This window comes from Cyrtonyx montezumae, unplaced genomic scaffold (genome assembly GCF_038088225.1).
Source record: "Cyrtonyx montezumae isolate F1298 unplaced genomic scaffold, pur_monq_1.0 scaffold_5, whole genome shotgun sequence".
NCBI lineage: Eukaryota > Metazoa > Chordata > Aves > Galliformes > Odontophoridae > Cyrtonyx > Cyrtonyx montezumae.
In genome coordinates this window covers 19071680-19091508 of record NW_027072056.1, presented here as the reverse complement: position 1 = coordinate 19091508, position 19829 = coordinate 19071680, and the positions used below count along the sequence as shown (strand labels likewise).

At 43.7% G+C, this 19829-nt stretch overlaps 1 protein-coding gene across 1 annotated transcript; it reads left to right on the top strand.

The window, feature by feature from the left end:
- Nucleotides 1-11923: 11923 nt before the first annotated feature.
- On the top strand, nt 11924-19255 carry SAMD7 (sterile alpha motif domain containing 7). The gene is made up of 8 exons (XM_065748473.1): nt 11924-12026; nt 12638-12764; nt 12905-13041; nt 13958-14036; nt 15712-16385; nt 17309-17430; nt 18219-18329; nt 18983-19255. The coding sequence occupies exons 1-8, from the start codon at nt 11924-11926 to the stop codon at nt 19253-19255; spliced, it is 1626 nt and encodes a 541-aa protein (XP_065604545.1).
- Nucleotides 19256-19829: the final 574 nt, after the last annotated feature.

The following is a 19829-nucleotide window of genomic DNA, read 5'->3' as shown; positions in this document are numbered from 1 at the left end:
GACATAGGTAAGCTGGAGTGCTTTTGGTGGGGAGAGATAAAGCTGGTCAACAAAAGTAACGACTGCTGTGCAAGCGGGGCAGACAGCGGCTGAGGACAGCCCTGACTCGGTGTGTCAACCTACAGATGATTCAGACAGGGCTGAGCGAGGCACGGTGTGCTGCTGGGAGCCAACAGGATAAGATTAGAAGAAAAACTTAAAGTGAACAGCAGGAAAATCCTCCCACCCGTGAGAAATACTACACAGAAAGATGTTTGTAGAAGGAAAAAATACACAAAACCACTCTCATGAGCAGTGTTTACCTGCAAGGATGAAGGGCATGAAACTACTCCCAAACAGGAGGGAGCTGCAAGCTCACTGCAGTGCCACCTGACCCAGGGGTGGCTGTTCTGACCCTGTCTCCAAAACTAGCACCTTGCTCTCTATCCATAGGGAAAGATCACCTCTGTGAGTCCTAATCCACCTTGCTACCTGGGTGCCTCCATTATGCAGACAGCTGAGAACCCCACGCACTCCTGTCAGTAGGGAACTCGTTGAACTTGACAGCTTCTGTCCACTTTCAGTGTCACGCTTAACGAGAGAGTGGCTGGGGATGAAAGAGTGACAAGGCAACCCATGTCTGTGCATGTGTGCCAGGCTCTGCGGGCTGGAGGGCTTCGTGCCCACCGTGCTTCGATGGGAAGGTGGAGAGGGAATATCTGATAATCTCCAATCCCTGGAACTGGGGAAATCCTTAAGCACGTTAAGCACTGATTACAGTGGTTAGGCTTGGCTAGCTTCAGCGCTCTGACATCAGTGCATTAAGTGATGCATTGACCATTCAGAAATTCTATCACCACTTTAGGCCATTGAATGAGAGTAAAAATACCCCATGGCACCACAACAGCATCCCTGTAATCCAGTGAGAAGGGAACAGTATTTTCACAGCGACCTAATTTCCTCTTCCTAGAAAGCAAGCTATGCAGGATGAGGGGACGGCAAGGTTATCCTAAGCAAAGCAGGATGACCAGGGCAAGGGCTGAAAACATGGACATTACGTGCAACAGAGAATGGTGAGCAGGCCCTCGTCCACTGGCAGGCAAGGCTGTGCTGTCCTCTCCCTGCACACTGCTGAACATTGCCCTGCTCCTGCCTTTGCAGTTTAAAAATGATAGTGCCTTTCTATCTAGTTAAATGGTTTGTGACCATCTGCCGGGTGCTCACTGTCACATTTGTTTATACCTGCTCCTCCCTCTGTGTAGACCTGGGGCAAGGATAGGAACAGACCAGGTCTGGAAAAACACAGTTAAAGTTGCATCCCACACAGCATCCACTGGTGAGAGATTAACGTGGATTTTTGTACTTTGCCTCATTGTGACTCCTTAATCCGGCATATATTCCAAAGAAATAATGCCATTAGAGGATTAGTGCCACAAGTTCATTTGAAAAAAAGGATTTGCAAACACTGAAATCCTATATTCTATGTACTTAATCACCGAGTATCATTTTGGGGATTTCCTCTCCTTTTAGGAGTGCATCTTTCAACAAAACCCAAAAAAAGCAGCAACTCTGTTTCTGATGGCCTTTATTACACATTAAATAAAATCAGAACCCCAAGCACCTGGATGAAATAACGCTGCACGCTTGCTATAGTCAATAACTGCAGTTATATCAGGGAGGCACTTGGCCCAGTATTTATATAGAATATAATGATTTTGGATATTTATCTGCTAAGGATGCTTAATATTCTCAGCCCCACGACATGTAGTAACACACCTTTCTCTACTTCTACCCAAGTACCCTTCCTCAGCTTTGCTCATCCCTAAGAGCAGCCAGCATTCCTCTCCGCAGGAGGACTCTGAGTCAACACGATGCTATTCTTTTCCCTTTTCCTTAGCACGCATCTCTGCTGCTCTGTTCCCACCTCCTGCATGAATGCCTCTGCCTGCAGCAGCTTCCATGCTGTTCTCCCACTTGGCTCGATTTGTTGCAGATGCCTAGGTGAAGATCCTTGAGGTCCCTTCCAGCTCGGGCTATTCTGTGATTCTGTAAGTAGGCCTTAGCATGGGCTAAGGAATTACTGGGAATGGAAAAATGTTTATTGGCATTGCTTATGGAACAGACGGTCTCAGGAACACTGTGAAGCACTGGCAGTTCTCTGGAACAAACCCCTTCCAGCCTTCCCCACACTGAGATCAGCGTGCATGCCTGAGGATTACATTTGGTCCAAAGTATCTGAGAATCCATGTAATTTCTTGTAAAATAACTTTTTGACCATCTAACAGAATACCAGATCTACAGCAGCTGTTTAAAACAGATTTCAATGGGTTATGAAAACTAAAGATGACCTTCTCAGTATTTCTATACAACCATAGATGGATCGCGGGAGAAGTTTGAAAAGGCACTGGGAGCATGTTAAACCAGTGAAAACCTTGGGTTCAGAGATGCATATTCCTCTGAGAAACCATAAAACAGTTTCCCTGAACTCAGTGAGACCCGGTCGGATCATGAAGTCCAACACGGCTCCAAACAGGACCACCCAAAATCCAAACCCTGTATCTGAGAGCAATGACCATGAGAGCTTTACATCCACCATGCTTGTACTATTCACGCTCTTCTGTCAAGCTCCTCTTTGTGAAATGGAACTACACAAATATCAATGTAATGTCTCATTCACCATTAAAATCTACTAGTCTGTCAGATAAGATTTTCAGGGCTGGAAAATTATTTTTGGTTGAACTTATGTCAGGAGTAATCCCCTTTCAGTTAATCATTTACATGAATGGGTAATCTGCAGAGTTCACGCAAGGCCTGCAAACTATATTAATTACTAGAAACCTAATTAGAAATCAACAGAGTCAAAGGATCAGTGTTCCTTCCATACGGTACCATCTGGTACAACGGGCCTGGACAGTTCAGGAAAACCCCATTGCATTCTGTGGAACTTAAAATTGAACACACGCTGCTTGGTTTTGGTAGTGCTCTTCCAACTCCCTATATTCTACAACAAAGTGATGCTGTGTTGGCCACAGAGAGAATCCTGGCAATAAATCTGGGTAAGAGTGTACAGAAGAAGGTGCAACTCCAGCCCTATCTTTCACATTGATATACATCCAGTGTAGCCCAGGCTATACCAAATACCTACACCAAATATTGCATGGGAGCTGTCCAACTACCGAACCACACACCTTCAGATTCCTCTGTGCAAAGGGGATAACTCTGTGCTAAATCATTTTAGCTAACAGTGATACTGATTGACAAACCAAGGTCGAGGTCACAGTGATACAGTCCACAATACTTTTTTTTTTTTTTTTTTTTTTACTCAGAACTCATCTCCCATGCCACTTGCTCCATGCTCCATGGATGCTTCATCATTTTTCCTGTTGGTGAAGATGACCAGCAAAAACAAAACTGCTGAGATATGTACAGATACATATATAATTCAGAACCACACCTGTGAAATCCAGTCAAGAACAATTAGATCTTCCCAGAGAGGGACTGACAAAGCACTGTGGTTGTTACACATCACTACAGCACGCAGCAACCCTGCTTCGCTGCCAGACATCAGCGACTGGATGCCAGGGATCTTGCAAAGCAGCATTCTCCCTTTCCAATCTTCCCTCAATAGATAAAATAGAAAAAAATATTCCTATTATATTGCTGTCTTTGTTCCTAGCTCAGGAAGTACTTCTTCCCAGTATTAAGCTTGTCATAGTTTTCCTGAAACATCTGATGAACAATGCACGCTGCTCTTAATGTACTTGGGCAACCCCATATCTTACTAAGCATTTGATTCAGCCACACTCAGACAATCCCAACACATCCCAACAGATGATCTTTCTTCAAGGCTGCTTCGGTTCATCACATTCAGAGGGACAGGCTTCCAATAGGGAGCTACAGACTGAGTGGATTGAACAAATGCTGAGAATCACCTCGGTAGGCTGCGTGCTACTTACATACCTTGTCTGCCTGCATGTGGAAAGGTTTGGACAACCACAGGAAAAGTATTCTCAGGTTATTTAAAAAATACATAGCAGTGCATTTTTTTGAACAATTCTGGACGTGGTTTTCTTTTATAAAGTTCAGACAGCAACAAAATAGCCATGAGAGTACTAACAGCAAAAGCTGTTAGTCACTGTCGCTGAAAAGGTTTAAAAAAATCCTTCATGAAACAGCATGTACGACTTTGCATTACATTACAAAAACATAGCTTGTTTGAAGGGTGCACTGACCTATAGCAGAATTACCTCCCTTAAAGATAACACTTCTCTGGGGGCAATTTTCACTTGACATTTCTCCAGGATCAGGAGTTGTGGTGGCATTTGGGAAAGGACATGGGGCAATTTTTGTTGTTGCAGTGAGAACTTGATCAGCTTCAGGTGGGTGAGCAAGGGGAAAACAAACATCAACTCTGACATCCCATGGGCTGACGTGGATATTGGCAGAAGCCAGCCTCTCCCTGCCATTTTAAAATTGGCCATACATCAGGCACTCACTCTGAGAGTTAACTCAGCAATGGTGAGAATTAAAGAGTAAACTGCCAGCTTGAGCAGTATAACCATCTGATCCTTGTGTTAGCCTCACAATATGCTTAACAGGATTTCCATCTTCTAGTTCTCCCCAGTACAAGCGGATACACAGCTCTGGGATAACACAGTTCTGGGACAACTGCTTGCCAACTGCCAGAAGTATGCAGTTCCTAGAAACCTGTGCAAACGCAGAGAGCCAGGCACTTCTTAACCCTCTCACGTATTTTCTGGAACAGGAAGATTTTAAGTGAATGCAACAAGCATCTTAGAAGCTAACAACAGCTTAGCAGGTTAAATGTGAAATAGGTTTATCAGATCAGCGTGGCACTCTTCTTGTAATTACGTTTTTACAGCCTGTTTAGAGGATGGTATTGGAGAAGGGCTTGTGATGTCAGAGTGGGTAGGGCTTAGAAGCAGGGATGAGGGCTAATCGAGATCAATTCAATTTGTATTTAAAGTAAAGTCAGCGTTAGTTAAGGCAGTTTTTGACACGTTAATCTTGATGTGTTTTAAAAGCTGCCAATCACATTACTGAGGCAGCTTGGAAGGAAGACGTACAGTGGAGGCACAAACTTTTGGATGTTCATGGCGACTTCATTTTTCTCAAAACTAAGGCCTTCTCAATAGATGTAAGTATTCATGAAATTAACAGTGCCAATTTTTAGTTTGAATAGCTATACAACGTCCTGCTAAACAATACCAAGCAGAGCATGATTTTCATGTTTGGGGAGGAAAGGTTTATCTCAGGACAGAAACTGCAGGCTGTTTTCTTGAAGAGCAGCGCCGTGCTGCGAAGAGCAAAGTTTGGAGTGATACAGAAAAAGTAAAGTTTGTGATGAACTATGCACCGATTTCTCAGCAATGTGGGTAAATAAACCAGCATGTTCAGGCGGAAACTGTATTTGCCTTATAGCATAAACTTGCTCATTTTAGAAACATTTAAAGCTCTATTTCAGAAAAGGAACCTTTTACTTTGGGTTTGTCACTGCATGCTCAGGATTTTTCAAGAAAGCTGGACGTAGATTGAGTCACTTAATGTACATAGAGCAACGTCTTGCTGTCTTCTCTAACTGTCTCAGAATATTCTTAAAAGCTAGCTGGCTGTCACAGCTGATTCTTTGTGCTAATTTATCCTTGTTACAGTGCAATAGAAAAGCCTCAATGTTTCACATACTTCTTGGAGTAGTGAATTGTCTAAATCGGTGTGCAGTTTGGATTAACCAGTGCTATCATCACACTGACGTGGTGGGCTGGTTCAGCCTGATGTGCCTACATTTTATTTGCCTCGTTTAAATTTTGCTCGTGTGCACAGCCATTGTAGCAAACCTGTGCTGAGAACTCTGTAGAACACTGATGGATTGAGTGATATATTTTGTAAAAATAACATGGTCACGTTATAAGAGTTCCCTACACCTTGTTATTATCAGAATGTGTGGGCGGAATTAACTTCAGGCTGAGAAAAGATTGGGCACTATTACACTGTCCTTGAGATAATATTTCAGGCTCCTCGGTTGCAGAATATGTGGATTCCTATCTCTCCCATGCCCCAGGGATAGCAATAGGAGAGACAATCCTGACCCAGGTAGCTTTGTCTTGGTCTGATCCTGCAAGCTGTGAAACTGAAAGCATTCTGTCTGTTGAAGATGCTGACTTCTGAGTTGGTTTGCATGATCAGCTCTGCAATGCCATTCTACTCTCGTAAGGGAATAAGTTTGTATTAAAACTTACAGCTTCCTATGTGAACGTGAGAAATGTGATTTTAGTGTTTCACATCTGACTTGTGTATATTTTAACATGCTTGCAAATATTTTTTTTCATCAGTTCATCATATTTGGTTTTGTAATGAAGAAAAATAGCCTGAAAAGATTAATAACCATAATTTTAAAAGCATTATCTTGTTTTACTTTAGTGGTCTATTCACCTTTCCACTGCCTGGTTTCTCTTGGCACTGGCAATGTTGTCATTTGCACTGCTACTTCACCATAGTTCAAAGCAAGACAAAAATCCCACTAAAATTCATTTCATTTGAAAATGCCCACCTTGATCTCTGATAATCAGAGAGTTCTCCATCCCAAGACTTTTATTTCCAATATTTAGAAATAAATAATGAAAAAAATATTTCGTTTTAAAAGTAAACATGATTAAAAAGCAAACAACACTGCCTGATTTTCTCTTAACTGATCCCACTCAGCCACATTTTGCAATCTCTCATCTTCTAAAATAATCAAAGACAAGATGATTCTGTTCCAATGAGAAGCCACTGCCATTGCTGATTATGAAATAAATCCACAAGGAAAACAAAATGCATCATGCTTTTATCTCTTCGCATGTAACCCATGTAATAGAGACCCACCCCTCACGAACATCTTGTCTGTGCACCAGTTGGTTAGGAGACAAGGGCAGGTGTACAACACTGCACATATACACACGTGCATACCCACACTTGCTGAGATCCAGCCACTATTTTCACTGATTCTTACTCCAATTTTTAACAAACACAGCGACAGAATTTTCAAGCCTCTGCTCAGTGTGATCCCAGATGGGGCCTTTGGGTGCTGCTACAACCACAGATGGACACCCTTAGGACTGTACTGCAGGACCCAGTCCTGGGGTCCAGCTCCGCAAAGCCCCCACCTCAGAGATCCCATAACCACACAGCCCCAGTGGGAGTAGGGCTTCTTTCCCCACCACCACCCATCTGTATCACCTACATGGTGCTCCTGCTGCATACCTGTGCTCAGCACCATGCGACCTCACTTTTGGTAGCAGTCAAGAGGCTGCTGTCTGGTAGCAGAAAGGAACAGGTCTACCTTTGCCCCTCTCCTAGAACAAGGTGTCAACCAAACTTGGCTCCTGAAGGATCGAATTTACTAATACTAGGCCTTGATCCATACTCCAAAGCAGCATGTTTAAAAGAACTTTGACTTGGAGCAGTCTTAACTAGATCAAAAATGGTGAACCACCCGCACCTTCGTTTCAGTAAAGACATGCAAGTAAACTCACTGGATGACACACAGTATAAATATAGTTATTTTCCTTTCTTTAGGGAATGTATGCTTCTCAATCCAGTTTTAGGATTATACTCTAATCTCAGTCTCTGGACAGTCTGTGCCCACGTACCTAGGATTAGAATTTAGCCCTACAGCCTCTCCAGGAGAACCTTACCACCCCATTAAGAAGACATATTTCATGGTCTTGGAGGACATAATGTTGGCATAATCATGTTCTCGATTTCCAGAAGTCACTTACTTTACTGTGATTTCTTGAATAACTACAGTCTCTAACTTTAGGACTCCTAGCACAGTTTAAGAACAGAAACACTGATACAACAGTTAATAACAATAGAATATTAACAATACTGAAATTCTTTTTTTCTCAAACAGCATCTGATTTCTCATGTAATCAGAACAGCTTTTTCTAAGAAGGGAGTCAATGGGAATGAAAATGAGACTATGCATGAGTTGCTTCATAGATTTCACTCACAAGCTTGCACGGATGTTTGTATTTTTAACTGATTTCTCTGGCATAAATTTACTTGAAATTTTTAAGCAATACTCAGAGTCTGCAGACCCATTCACTGCAAAAGTGTACTAAAAATTGTTCTTAAAAAATGCTAATTATGTGTGTTTGATGTAGGTAAAACCACTGTTAGTTCATGAAATCTTAAAGCATTTAACTAGAAAATAAGTCTTCCAACAAACGTACATTATACAGTAGATGATATTATAATATAGACACAGAACTGCTACAGACATTTTGAAACTGCACACAGAATAACAAGATTTCCAGACACTTCTGGTTCATGAAGTTCGTGTCTTGCCACGTCTTGTCTAATAAACTGAGACAGAATTAGTACTGGGTGAGTGGTTCTGCCTGCTGTCAAGAAGGGTTTGCTAAGGGTAAGACTCTAAAGGTAGAGATTAACTTGTCTTCATCCCTGTAATGTGCTGTACAGCCAGGATTTGTGCAATAGGATCAGAGAAGAGCCATATATGAATGCAACACCGGACAGCTGGTGTGTATGAATTTATATGAACTCAGCTGTAGGATTCAGAGCTACTCTCAAATCCCAGCTAATATATGCATCAGAAGCATACTTTCCCTGTATCTGATCTTTTTGTTCCCTCTTCTCTCAGAGAGCGCTTTCTTTTTTTGCTGAAGTTGGTTTCTAATATGCTAGTCACTTTGAAAGTAGCATGAACTTCCTTTAAATACCTTGATTTTGACTTGTCATTCAGAGCCCCAGCTGGGTAACTCAAAAAGCTGTCATTCCAAGTAGTAAAACACAAAGTTCAGTATCTCCTCCTGACACAAGGTCACACACGAGTCTTAACATTAGGATACTAAGCTAGGTAAGTATCCTACCTGATCAGCTCAACGTTTCCCTGACCAGGAAAATCAGGGAGGTGAGTAATTTAATGCAGATAACATGTACATACAAAGTGTGTCATTTATGTAAGGTGTGCATCACACTGACATTCCGACGTGCAGCTTAGGAAAGCAGCAGCATTTCAGTGGAAATAACATCCATTTTTACCAGAAATACCAGAGTTAGGTTTACGTATTTGAGAAGCAATTCAAGATAAGTTAGATAGGGCTGACTGGCACAGCAGAAAACAGAACAAGATAGAACGACTTTATAGAGCAACCCTGGTGAAAGCCTCACAGAGGAAGCAAACCCTCCTTTTGGCTCATGGTGTCTCAAAGATGGGTCAGTGGAAGCAGTAAGCACTGCTTCAATGGGAGAAGATGCAGAGGAACTTGAGTCATATTATTCCAAGCCTTTTTCAGTATAAGCTGCTGATGTCATGAACACCACCTGAAAGTGATGCTCTATAAATCTGGGTGTAGCTCTACAAGATAATCATCAGTAATGGCTAACATCTATCAGAACATATGGATCAACTGCACTGCAGATGCTGCTGTGCATGCTGCATGTGGATCCCTACTTCAGGTAGGAACTGTAACATTTGAAAGAAAAATCTCCATTTTTAAAAGATTTTGAGAAAAGTCTCAGTCAGTCCTGCCTCGCTCTGAAAGGAGTCAAAGTGAGACTGACAACAGGCAGAATACCACACAAAATCCATTATTTGTTTGAGGAACTGCATGGACTACACACCAGCAGGATACTGGTGATAATGGTTTCTTAAGCAGTTACCACCACTGAGTTGCTGATACATGTCAAAACAGGCAGGGTGCATTTGTTCCCACACGGAGGCAGTGGTTTGGGGTCAAAATAGATTGATCCTTACCCAGTAGGTTTTCCACAATGCCACGCCTTCAAAGGTGCACTAGGCAACTTTAGTCACAAGTGTGATTTTATGGGGAAAAGGAGGGGTTTTTACTACAACAGCAGATCGGCAGAAACTCTAGGAAGGCCTGATAAAGATTGTCTGAAACAACCTGTATGTTTTTCCCCAAACTGGGACAGTTTCCCCAGAGCAAAGTGTGTCCCCAGCTGTGAACACAACACAGGACTGAGTCATGCTAGCAGCTCCTAAATAGAACAAGTGGTGCAGCTTATCAGTCATCCGACAGGTGAAACATTATTAGTGCTAACAGTGACTTCCTTTATTTTCTTGATTCCATAAAACAGTAAGATAAAAACCTCCTGTTTCTTTCTGTGACAATTACTTGGACCTTCATGGGTTGCTTTGCATCTTCCTATTCTCCAGTCAGCTGTACAAGGATTAGGATGAGGCTTATAATTGCAGCTCCTGAGCATTCAGTACAGACCACTCACCAGTGAGCAGAATCTACCTCAGTGGCTCATGGATTGATACAGGATGGTAAATACCACCTTTGCAGTTGCCACCTATTTTTTGAGCTGTTGTAAAGTTTAGTTCAGCACTAAATCGCTTTAGTACTGAGCTTTAAAATGCTTTAGCAGCTCAGAAGCACTTTGGCAGCTCAAATGCTCTTCATGAGGCACCCAGCGTCCTAAACCGCTTTAAGTCTAAAGTATCCTAACAAAAAAAAGTCAAATGGAAGCACGTCCTGTAGCACATGTTCAGGTAGCTATGTCAGAAACAAAGCGTATTGGGTTGTTCTTCTTGGTTTGGATGCGGCTGTCTGCTTCCAAAAAGACCACAACCTTGGCCAACACAAAATCTAGCACTTACAAACATAAGGAGCATCTTCATTTTAAGGGGACTCGAGAGGTGTGGTCCAAGTGTTACCTCGATTTGCAGTCAGTATGGCTGAAACGACCAGTGTGCTTACCCTTCAGAAAACCGACATTAAGGCTGAGACCAAAGATATCCAACATGCCATACATACTCACTGGTTTAAAGGTAAAGCCCACGATGGCTGGACCAGTTTTCTACTCGCCCCTAACCATGCCAACATCTCATGCTCTGTTTGATCTCAGTGCTGGCTGTATAGCACCACTGTCTTTGTGGGGATCACCAACACAAAGCCAGTCCCATAGTGGGAATTCATCATGCCAGAGCTGTGGCCCACAGGCATTGAGTCAGTGAGATCAGGAGCAGGCACAACAGAGTATAGAAATGAAAATCTGTACCAGCCTGCAAAGTAAGCAAGTTCTGTGTGAACGTCAGGAAAATAAAACAAGCAAAAGGTAGCTAACAGGGTTCCTGGAGAAGGCTGGCATTTTCATAGATAATCCTGCTGTAGATCATTGCCTCCAAATCGTGAGCAGGGCACGCAGTGATTACTCATTTCCCTGCTATCAGGGCCATTTGTAACCTAGCCACCTGCTTGTTTGGGCAGACTTGGGCAGAAATGCTGATGCAATCCACCTTAGTGAAGTGCAGTTCAATGCGTAGTGCACAGTTTTCTATACAGATTTCTACTGTTCCTCTGACTTCATTTACCTATAAATCTGATCCTTTTTTATCACTGTTTTCATCACTACAAAGCACGTATGTTCTTTTACCTCTTTCATGTCACTCAACAGTCTTAAAAGGCTGATGTGATTTAGAAGAGCTTACTTCAGCCACTTCTTTCCATCTCTTTCAGCTAGTAGATAGGGCTCTATACTATTACAATTCCCCATCGAAACCAGGGATACTTGCCTTTCTGGCTATGAGCTCAGGGCCGTTGTGGTACACCAGGGGCTGCAGTCAAATGTTGTTGGCCTTAAGACATCCTTCTAAGCAGCTAATATTTCACAACATCCTGCCTTGCCCCATGCAGTAAGGCCAAGGACACTGAACAACTCTGTATAAACAAGGGAAGCATTTGCACTGTTCTGAAAACTGAAAGTTTCTTTCTGATAACCAGTACAATCCACAGGCACTGAGGGCATGGCAGTGACTGCCAGGACTACTTGCATATCTGAGCAGTAACTGCTATAACCTGCCTGTTTCACATCACTGAGTGTCTCCTTCCTTTCTTTGGACCTGTCAATCCAGTTCTTCACCTTGAAAAAGTTGTTGCTGCCTCCTTGAAGCATGACTCCACGAGATCACATGAGAAAAATGTCTATCCTGGGGGAACAGGGAGCACTGGAAGAGAAGCACTTGTATCGCCTAGCAAGCGGCATGGCAGCAGGAGGTAAGCAGGAAGACACCCAACTAACTGCTAATCTCTGCATGAAATACCTTTAAAGAGGTATCTCGAGTTTGTCCCAGGAATAATTGGAGAAATATTTCTCTATTAAGGTAAATAAAAGTTAACTTGGGAATTGTTAGTACTGAGACGTTAAGCATCTGGAAGAGGAGTCAAGGCCACAGATGAACTCAGCAACAGAAGCATTACCTGGGCATTGTGAGGCTCAGCCATACAGCTGCAGGCTCTTTCCAGAGCAGCTGACTCTCCACTGGGCAGGTCCCAGCTAATCTGACTAAAAGGAAAACTCTTTCAAGCAAAGAGCATTTCTGGCTAGTCTCCTCTGTTTAATAGCAGTGTGTGAGTTACTGCTCACTGTAAATTGTCCTTTTGTACACTTGATCATGCACATTTCATTTATTCTTATGACTGATTGTATAAAACTGTATTATTTACACTAAGTGGTCAAGGTGGCAGTGAAAATGTCTTCTTTCTTTAGACAATGTTATTAAAAAGTGTGATTTCCTAATTCATAGAAAAAAGCATCTTTCTGCTACAGAAAGAACCACTGTCTAATTTGCTTCATTGACAAAAGAACTGCGTGTGCTTTGTGTCAGAACTGCGGCAGCGACAAGAGATGCTGATGAGGAACCAGCTGATGGCAGTGAACCCTCAGCTGATGGGCACAGCCCAGCAGAGAATGCAGGCGATCCCCTCCCAGTTTGAGCCCCGGCTGGTAGACAGGTATTCTGCAATGCCCCTCTGTAGTAACAGTGCAGATAAAGAGTAAACGGTCGCGTGCTGTCCTTGAGTACATAAAGATCCTGGGTTATTATTAACTGAACAGTGTCCTTTCTGTGTCTGAACGTATGTTTCTCTTTCAGAGATTTGTTACCTTCAGCTGAAATGACGGCCACAGCCGACCCCAGGCAAATTCATATCACATCCCACCTCGGGCCCACGGTCCCACCGCACGGGAACGTGCCCAACCTGCTGTCCAACCGCATTTACCCCGGCCCAGGTAGTGAAGCACTGCCCACAGCTTTCTGCAGCTTTAGCTGTAGTGCCTAAGGAGCTCACATTCCTTGGTGAAATAGCCGTGCTGTGAGGAGGTAGTCTCCTGTCAGAGATTTGAAACTGTGTCAGTTTGAGTCTGAACACTCAATTTTAACCTTAGTTAAATAATCAGTTCCAATTCATTTAGATGTTTGCTCTGTCCCTCTCCCTTTGTACCTCCCAGACATTCTCACACCTAAACAGAAGGCTGAAGCTAAACAAACGAGCTTAATCACAACACTTGCTACATTTAACTCATGCTCATGTACCAGCTTTAGCTGTTTTAAAACACAACTTTACTGATCACTTTCTTTAATCATAATATCAGATGTCATTTTATCTCTTGACAGATTAGACTGTTTAAAAGGATGTGTTTGTTGTCCTAAATGAAGACCTGAAGTTGCAGGGCTGGGTAGCACAGCATAGCAACAGAGCAGTGGCATGCGCATCACCCTGCACTGAAATGCTTACAGGTTGATCTGTATCAGTTTACACAGCATTTCATACCAGGACGTACTACCTTATGCTTTCTTTGACAACAGTGAACCAGTTCTGGATGCTGTTATTATTTTCTGAGAAGCTATGGGTATCTCAGAGACATAAGTCACCCAACAACAGCCCTGCTGTCCCTCTCCTTTACAGTTAATGGCAGGTGCACCTTACCACACACCTGATGCCAGGCTTCACGCTTCTCCTACATATTCCCATGGAAGCAACAAACACAGACAGTATTTAATTTAACTCAAAGTCGTACCAGCTTCCTGGCAAAGCACACAGTTTGAGTCTTGAGAAGCTTTTTAAAGTGCTTCTGCATGGCACTGGGGTTTGTGTGTCTTTAATCTGTTTCCTCAAGCAGACATTTTCTTTCCCCTTCCTTTAAGGATATGGCTTTCTCCAACCAGAATCCATGGAGGCTGTGGCCAGAAGACAGGAACTGGTTCAAAAGCAAAATATTGCCAGGTACTGCCTGCAAGCTTTGCTCTGAGGTGTGGCCAGGATAGGGCAGCAGATGGAAACTCACAGATTTTGTTGGGGTTTATTGAGAGTGACTGAGACTCTTTTTCACATCACCCAGAAAGGCAGAGAGCCCTCCTATCTCCAAAGCTATTGAAACTTCTGCTCGCCCCTTTTTTCTTTCAGCCTTTAAGCAATATGAAGGAAAGACACCAGTCCCTCAGCCTGGTTAAAGAAACAAACACGCTGCAGATTTCAGACCCAGCCCTTGAACTCTGGATCCAAACACCCCAAAGTTACAAAAAGACAAAAACAAATTCTAACTTTACAGCTGTGATATCATGCAATATCTTCAGCCTCCACAGCTGGGCCCCAAGGATGACTTAGCTGTGCCTCCATCCCACCAAGGTTGGGTGGGCAGCCCTCCTGCTTCTGCCAAACAATCTGCCCATCAGCTTGCCACAGTGAGTCGGGCTGTTTGAATAGCACCAGGGCAATCAGTCACTGGTTAATAATCACTAATGCCCTCCATGAACTCCAGCCCCAGCCGGAGCTGTGCTGGGCTCCAGTAGTTGCAGCATCCCTCATGCAGTAAGATTAAGATCAAAGAACAGATACATCCTGATGGTACATCTCAAGAGAATTATGACAAATGTGTTTTGAGCTCTTTAGTCAGCTAGACTTGATTACCAAATCCCTCTTGAATCAACGCTGTGTTTCAGCTAGCTCCTGCCACATGGTAAACCCTCAAATAAAAACAAGAGAGATGTCACACTCTGCTGTTTATCTCCACCTCACAGCAATGTGTGAGTAACGATAATTGGGCAAGATGAACATGAAAATGGGGCACAGACAAAACACTGTGTCACACACTGAAAGCAGGAAATGCAGAATGCAGAGACCTGGGCATGGCTGAAAAGAGGGCAGGGGGAAAAAACTGGATTTGATGGCATGATCCAGTTCCTCCACTCAGCAGTCCCCTGTTGCCCGAGAGGTCCTCCTGACAATTCCACACTAGTGAAAAGTCCCCCAGAGGTCAGACTGTCCTGTTACACTTCCTGCAGTGACTTAGCTCCCTTTGACGGGCTTGGTTGACCTCACAAGCCCTTTTCCAAACAAGAATACGGAAGTCCCACTGCATATATTCTCAAAGCAAGAAAGGCAGCTGCAGCCCTTCTGCTTTATGTGTGCTGATGGGCTCACTTCATCTCTCAGCTCCACTGGAATATTTACAGTATCACTGCCATTTTCCAGTGTCAGTATAATTTTCTGATTGGAAATATTAATCATTTCTTCTCTTTAGCTGTTAACCCTTCTGACCCCAGTGACAGTTTTCCAAACCTGAAGAGAATGTAATCCCTGTAGTAATGCCTGGATTGCCAATAGACAAACAACACTTCTCTTTTTCTTGTATGAAATACTGTACAGAGGTATCATACGAAAAGCGTATCTTATCTCCCTTTTAGTTTATTGCATGTACTTGGCAACACATTCAGTACAGGCAAGCTCACCATTCCATCTGCAGAGTTTATGACATCTCACAAATAGCAACACAGAGCAGAGAGATGAATAGTGGTACTCTTTAATCTATCCAATTATGTCTCGGTTTTAATCTGACATGAAAAAAAGGTGATCAAGGAACTGAGCTGCCCTGACTGCTTGTGCTCTGTGTGTCTCTTAGAATGGAGATGGAGATGAGCGCTATTTTTCAGCAAAAAGAAATGGAGAAAGCTCATCGGAAAGGACTGCTGAGCCTGGAGGCACCTTTCCTTTACCACGGGATGCCAGCTAGCCCCATCGCTTTCCGTGGCAGGCACAGATTGCCCGAAGGACACCTTCCCAGCGACTTATACGTCCATCGTACCACCCTCGATGAAATCCATGGCAACACCATGCTCATGGCCACCAGCCCTTACCCCCCTGTCAGCACCCTGCAAAGGGAGAGGGGCCGCCGGCCAGGGAGGAGAGCTGCAAACCACAAAGCTGCAGACTGTGGGGCCAACGGCACCAAGAGCCAAGCTGAAGACAAAACTACAGACCTCGCTTCTGCAACGGGAGATGATGAGAAAGAAGACAAGAAAGAAGCAGAGGTGGAGGCACCAAACAAACATGAACAAAGCAAAAACCAGACAGAGACGACCACCAAAAACTGCAAAGAGTTAGAGCAAGACTTGAGAAAAAACTGTGCTACTCACGGAATCTCTGCTGAAACCAACAGCTGCAACAACACGAGTGAGAAGGAGCCTAATAGCTCGTGTGCTGCTTTTGATGACAAGTACATGTACCCTTCTGCGATCCCATTCTCAGCACTACCATACGGATTCCCAGTTCCCAGCAACCCACTGCTACCTCCAGGTGTGTCAGGTCTCCAGATTAAAATGGCACGTTGATAGTCGTCATTTTGATTGAATTGCTCTCATACTCCTTCCTTTTTTCTGGTTTAAAGCAGATTTGGTACAACAGAGTCATGGCAATTGAATGCAGAATTCACACGCTGCAAAAAGGCTTTGGTAAATCCGTGGCAATAATGGTTAAGAGCAGTTTCCCTAGTTGCAGACAATGCAGCTTGCTGGCACAAAGGAGATTTCAGCTTTTTTGTAGGACAGAGTAATGGCATGCTTGAGTTGGCAGCACTCGGGGCTCCCCACAGTTCTGTTGGATGGGACAAGGAATCCCATTAAAGCTGTACTGCTCTAGGGAAACTCTGCCTTCTATGGGAACTCTTCATAAGACACAGTCACAAGGCCACTGTACAGCAATCATAGTTTCTAAAGCTTTGAGGCTCTTTTTAAATGCACAAATGGCACAAGATCTCCCAGGACCTGACATGAGAACAGGCTGGGATGTTTGTGGAGGATCACTTACTAAAGACATTGCCTCACTGAAAAACAAATTCTGCACGTTAACTACTCAGTTCCCATTTGCAGCAGGAATTTAAGTTAAAATAAACAAAATGTCTGGATGAATACAAGTCAAAGTAAAATGATGGTAAAGCATAACAAATCAACAGCACTGGGCAATGCTGTTGGAAATGCTGCAGTGATTTGTACACGCAGCAACTGGTGTATACAGTACATACAGCAAATAAAAGCAAAACCTCCAAGACCAGTTACACTATCAAGTGGTTTTGGTATCAAGGATTACTGTATCGGTGACTACACAGTGCTTTTAATGTATGCAGTTCTGGGTAAGTGTAGAAAATTGTATGTCAACAATCCTTTCCTATTGGTTTGCCAGCAGAATTCTACACAAATAACATCTGTGTTTCCTCCTCAAAGGAGCACATGGCCTGATCCTGAACGGAGAAGACATTTCCACCATTGAAGACATTCGCAAGTGGACGGTTGATGATGTGTACAACTTCATCATGAGCCTCCCAGGCTGTTCTGATTATGCCCAGGTGATGACAAACATACTTAACGGTCACAGTCACATTTTAAGGTCATTAGGCTCATCTAGATTTAAGATCATGAACTACGACAAATACAGAGGTTAACTAGTTGTCACTTGTAGGGCAAATAACCCAGAAGAATAGCATTCAGAGAAAATAGTGAGGGAGATGGTATATTTTGCTAGGCTTATCTAGATGGTAAAAAGACATCTAGTAAATAAAGAGAGGCTCACCTTTTGCAGATGGTTGAGGTTCACCGATAACTCCACAGGGAAGAGATCTCCAACAAGAAAACCCTCCCCAGTGGTGGTCAGCCCTTAAATGGGGTCTGGGAGAGGTGGAGCCAGACTCCACTCCTTCCAGTCACACAGGTACATTGCCTTCACCTGTGCTCCTGTGGCTGACTCAGTGCTCACCTCAGGTGATCCATCAGTGGTTCAGGCCGTGTTTCAACAGTTCCCATACAGCACCACGTTACAAAACAACGGTCAACCAACCCACAAAAACTGAACAGAAAAAAACACACAAAAATAAATAAATAAATAAATAAAACACTAAGTAACACCAGGAAATTACTAAGTCCCCACTTGCTAAAAAACAAGTAGATAAGCTACAGGAAAATGCTCAGATGTCCATATATCTGAACAAAGGGCATCACACTGTGGTTACAAAAGGAATGCGAAGATAAAACACTGAAGCTACTTCCTCTGCTTGTTGTCCATACCTCAGGGCCAGGCATAAAAGATAACTAGTGAAGTCTGTTTTAGCTCACCTTGGTGTTATTTTCTTTTTGCCAGATATTCAAGGACCATGCTATCGATGGAGAAACCCTCCCACTGCTGACAGAGGAACACCTCCTAGAAACCATGGGATTAAAACTTGGACCAGCATTAAAAATCCGCTCTCAGGTATTATCAAATGTACCAAAACTAGCGAGTCACAGAGGTATGAAAGGCTCAGAAGCTATCAAAATGATTTTTTTTCCAAACTAAAGCACATTTTTTCTCTCTGATAAGCTCATTACTGTAATAGCGGGGGAAAAGAAACTCCTCCAGCATGGTTTGCTTTTGTTTCTCTGCATGAACCAGCAGGGGGACAGTGGAGGTGGAGGTATCAGCACTGACAGTTGGAGAGATGCTGGGAGCAGGTTCAGGACACAGCAGCGCTGAGTTCCAGGCTGGCAACACAAAGATGTTTGATGGATTTACCCTCTTGTATTCCTCTTTTCCCTTCCCCACTGGTGAGAATTGTTCTGATACATACTTGCTTTTGCTCCAGTCTGACCTTTAAAATACTCCAAGTAAAGGTTTCTACAGTCTTTCTGGGAACAGAATCTTCTACGTTTCACAGAGAGGCTGCCCCTCTGTGTTTGAAATGTGCTGCTCTTACTTTCATCATCGATTTTGTTTGCTTTTGTTAACCACTGATAACTCTAGGAGGAGGTTGTGAACGAGGCAGCTTCCCGGCCACGTCTCTGGCATAGCTGCACATCATCCGACCCTGACATTTAATAACACCACCTCAAGAAGCAACCGTTGCAATTTTGTTTCTTTATTTCAAGGTGTCTCGACGCCTGGGAAACGTGTTCTACATGATGAACCTCCCCCTGTCCGTGCCCCTGCCTCCTGCTCCAGGCAAAGCCCCCGAGCAGCCGCCCGACATCGCTTCCCCGCTGCGCTGCAACAGCGGCGGCGATGCCCTGGACAGCCCCGGCTCCCAGGGCTTGGAGACATCAAAAACAGCAGAGCAGATTGTTCTGGAAAGCAGGGAAAATCCATGTGATGCAGATGGATCACAGGCTGACTTCCAGATGATCACTTTTCAGAAGAGTTGAGCTGAGCCCAGGACATAAAATGTTTCTAACAGTACAGGAGCCTTCCGTTACCAGTTCAGGTGTTAGAGAGGAGAGCTGCGGCCTGAAACCCGTGCATGGGATTGGGACTGAATGAAATCAGCTGCAAATGCAGCACGAGGCATTGAGGCATTTGGAAAGCACTTCAAAGATAGGGCTACATATTAGTGCAATTACTCTCAAGTGCAATTCATTGCAAAGGGTACCAGTACAATTAACAAGGCTGAAATCATCAGAGACTCAGACTCTGTACAGTCGTGCAGACTGCTGAGGAACTACTGGGAAAGCTACAGCTTACTGCCACAGCTGGAATCTGCTTTGTGTGGCTGCAAAGGTGAGCCGAGATGAGAAGGAAGCAGAAGCAGACTGCTGGATCAGCTCCACATCCTGGAGGCAGCTGCTCAAAGCACCCTTCCCCTGCGCTCACCTGGGAGCTCACCTGTTCCTCAGCAGCATACCTGGCATTCTTCATAAGGGATGAAGTCACCAATCTCTGTTCTCTGCAAAACTGTGCTTTCTCCTCACTTCTGCTTCTGACGGTTAAGTATCCCACAGC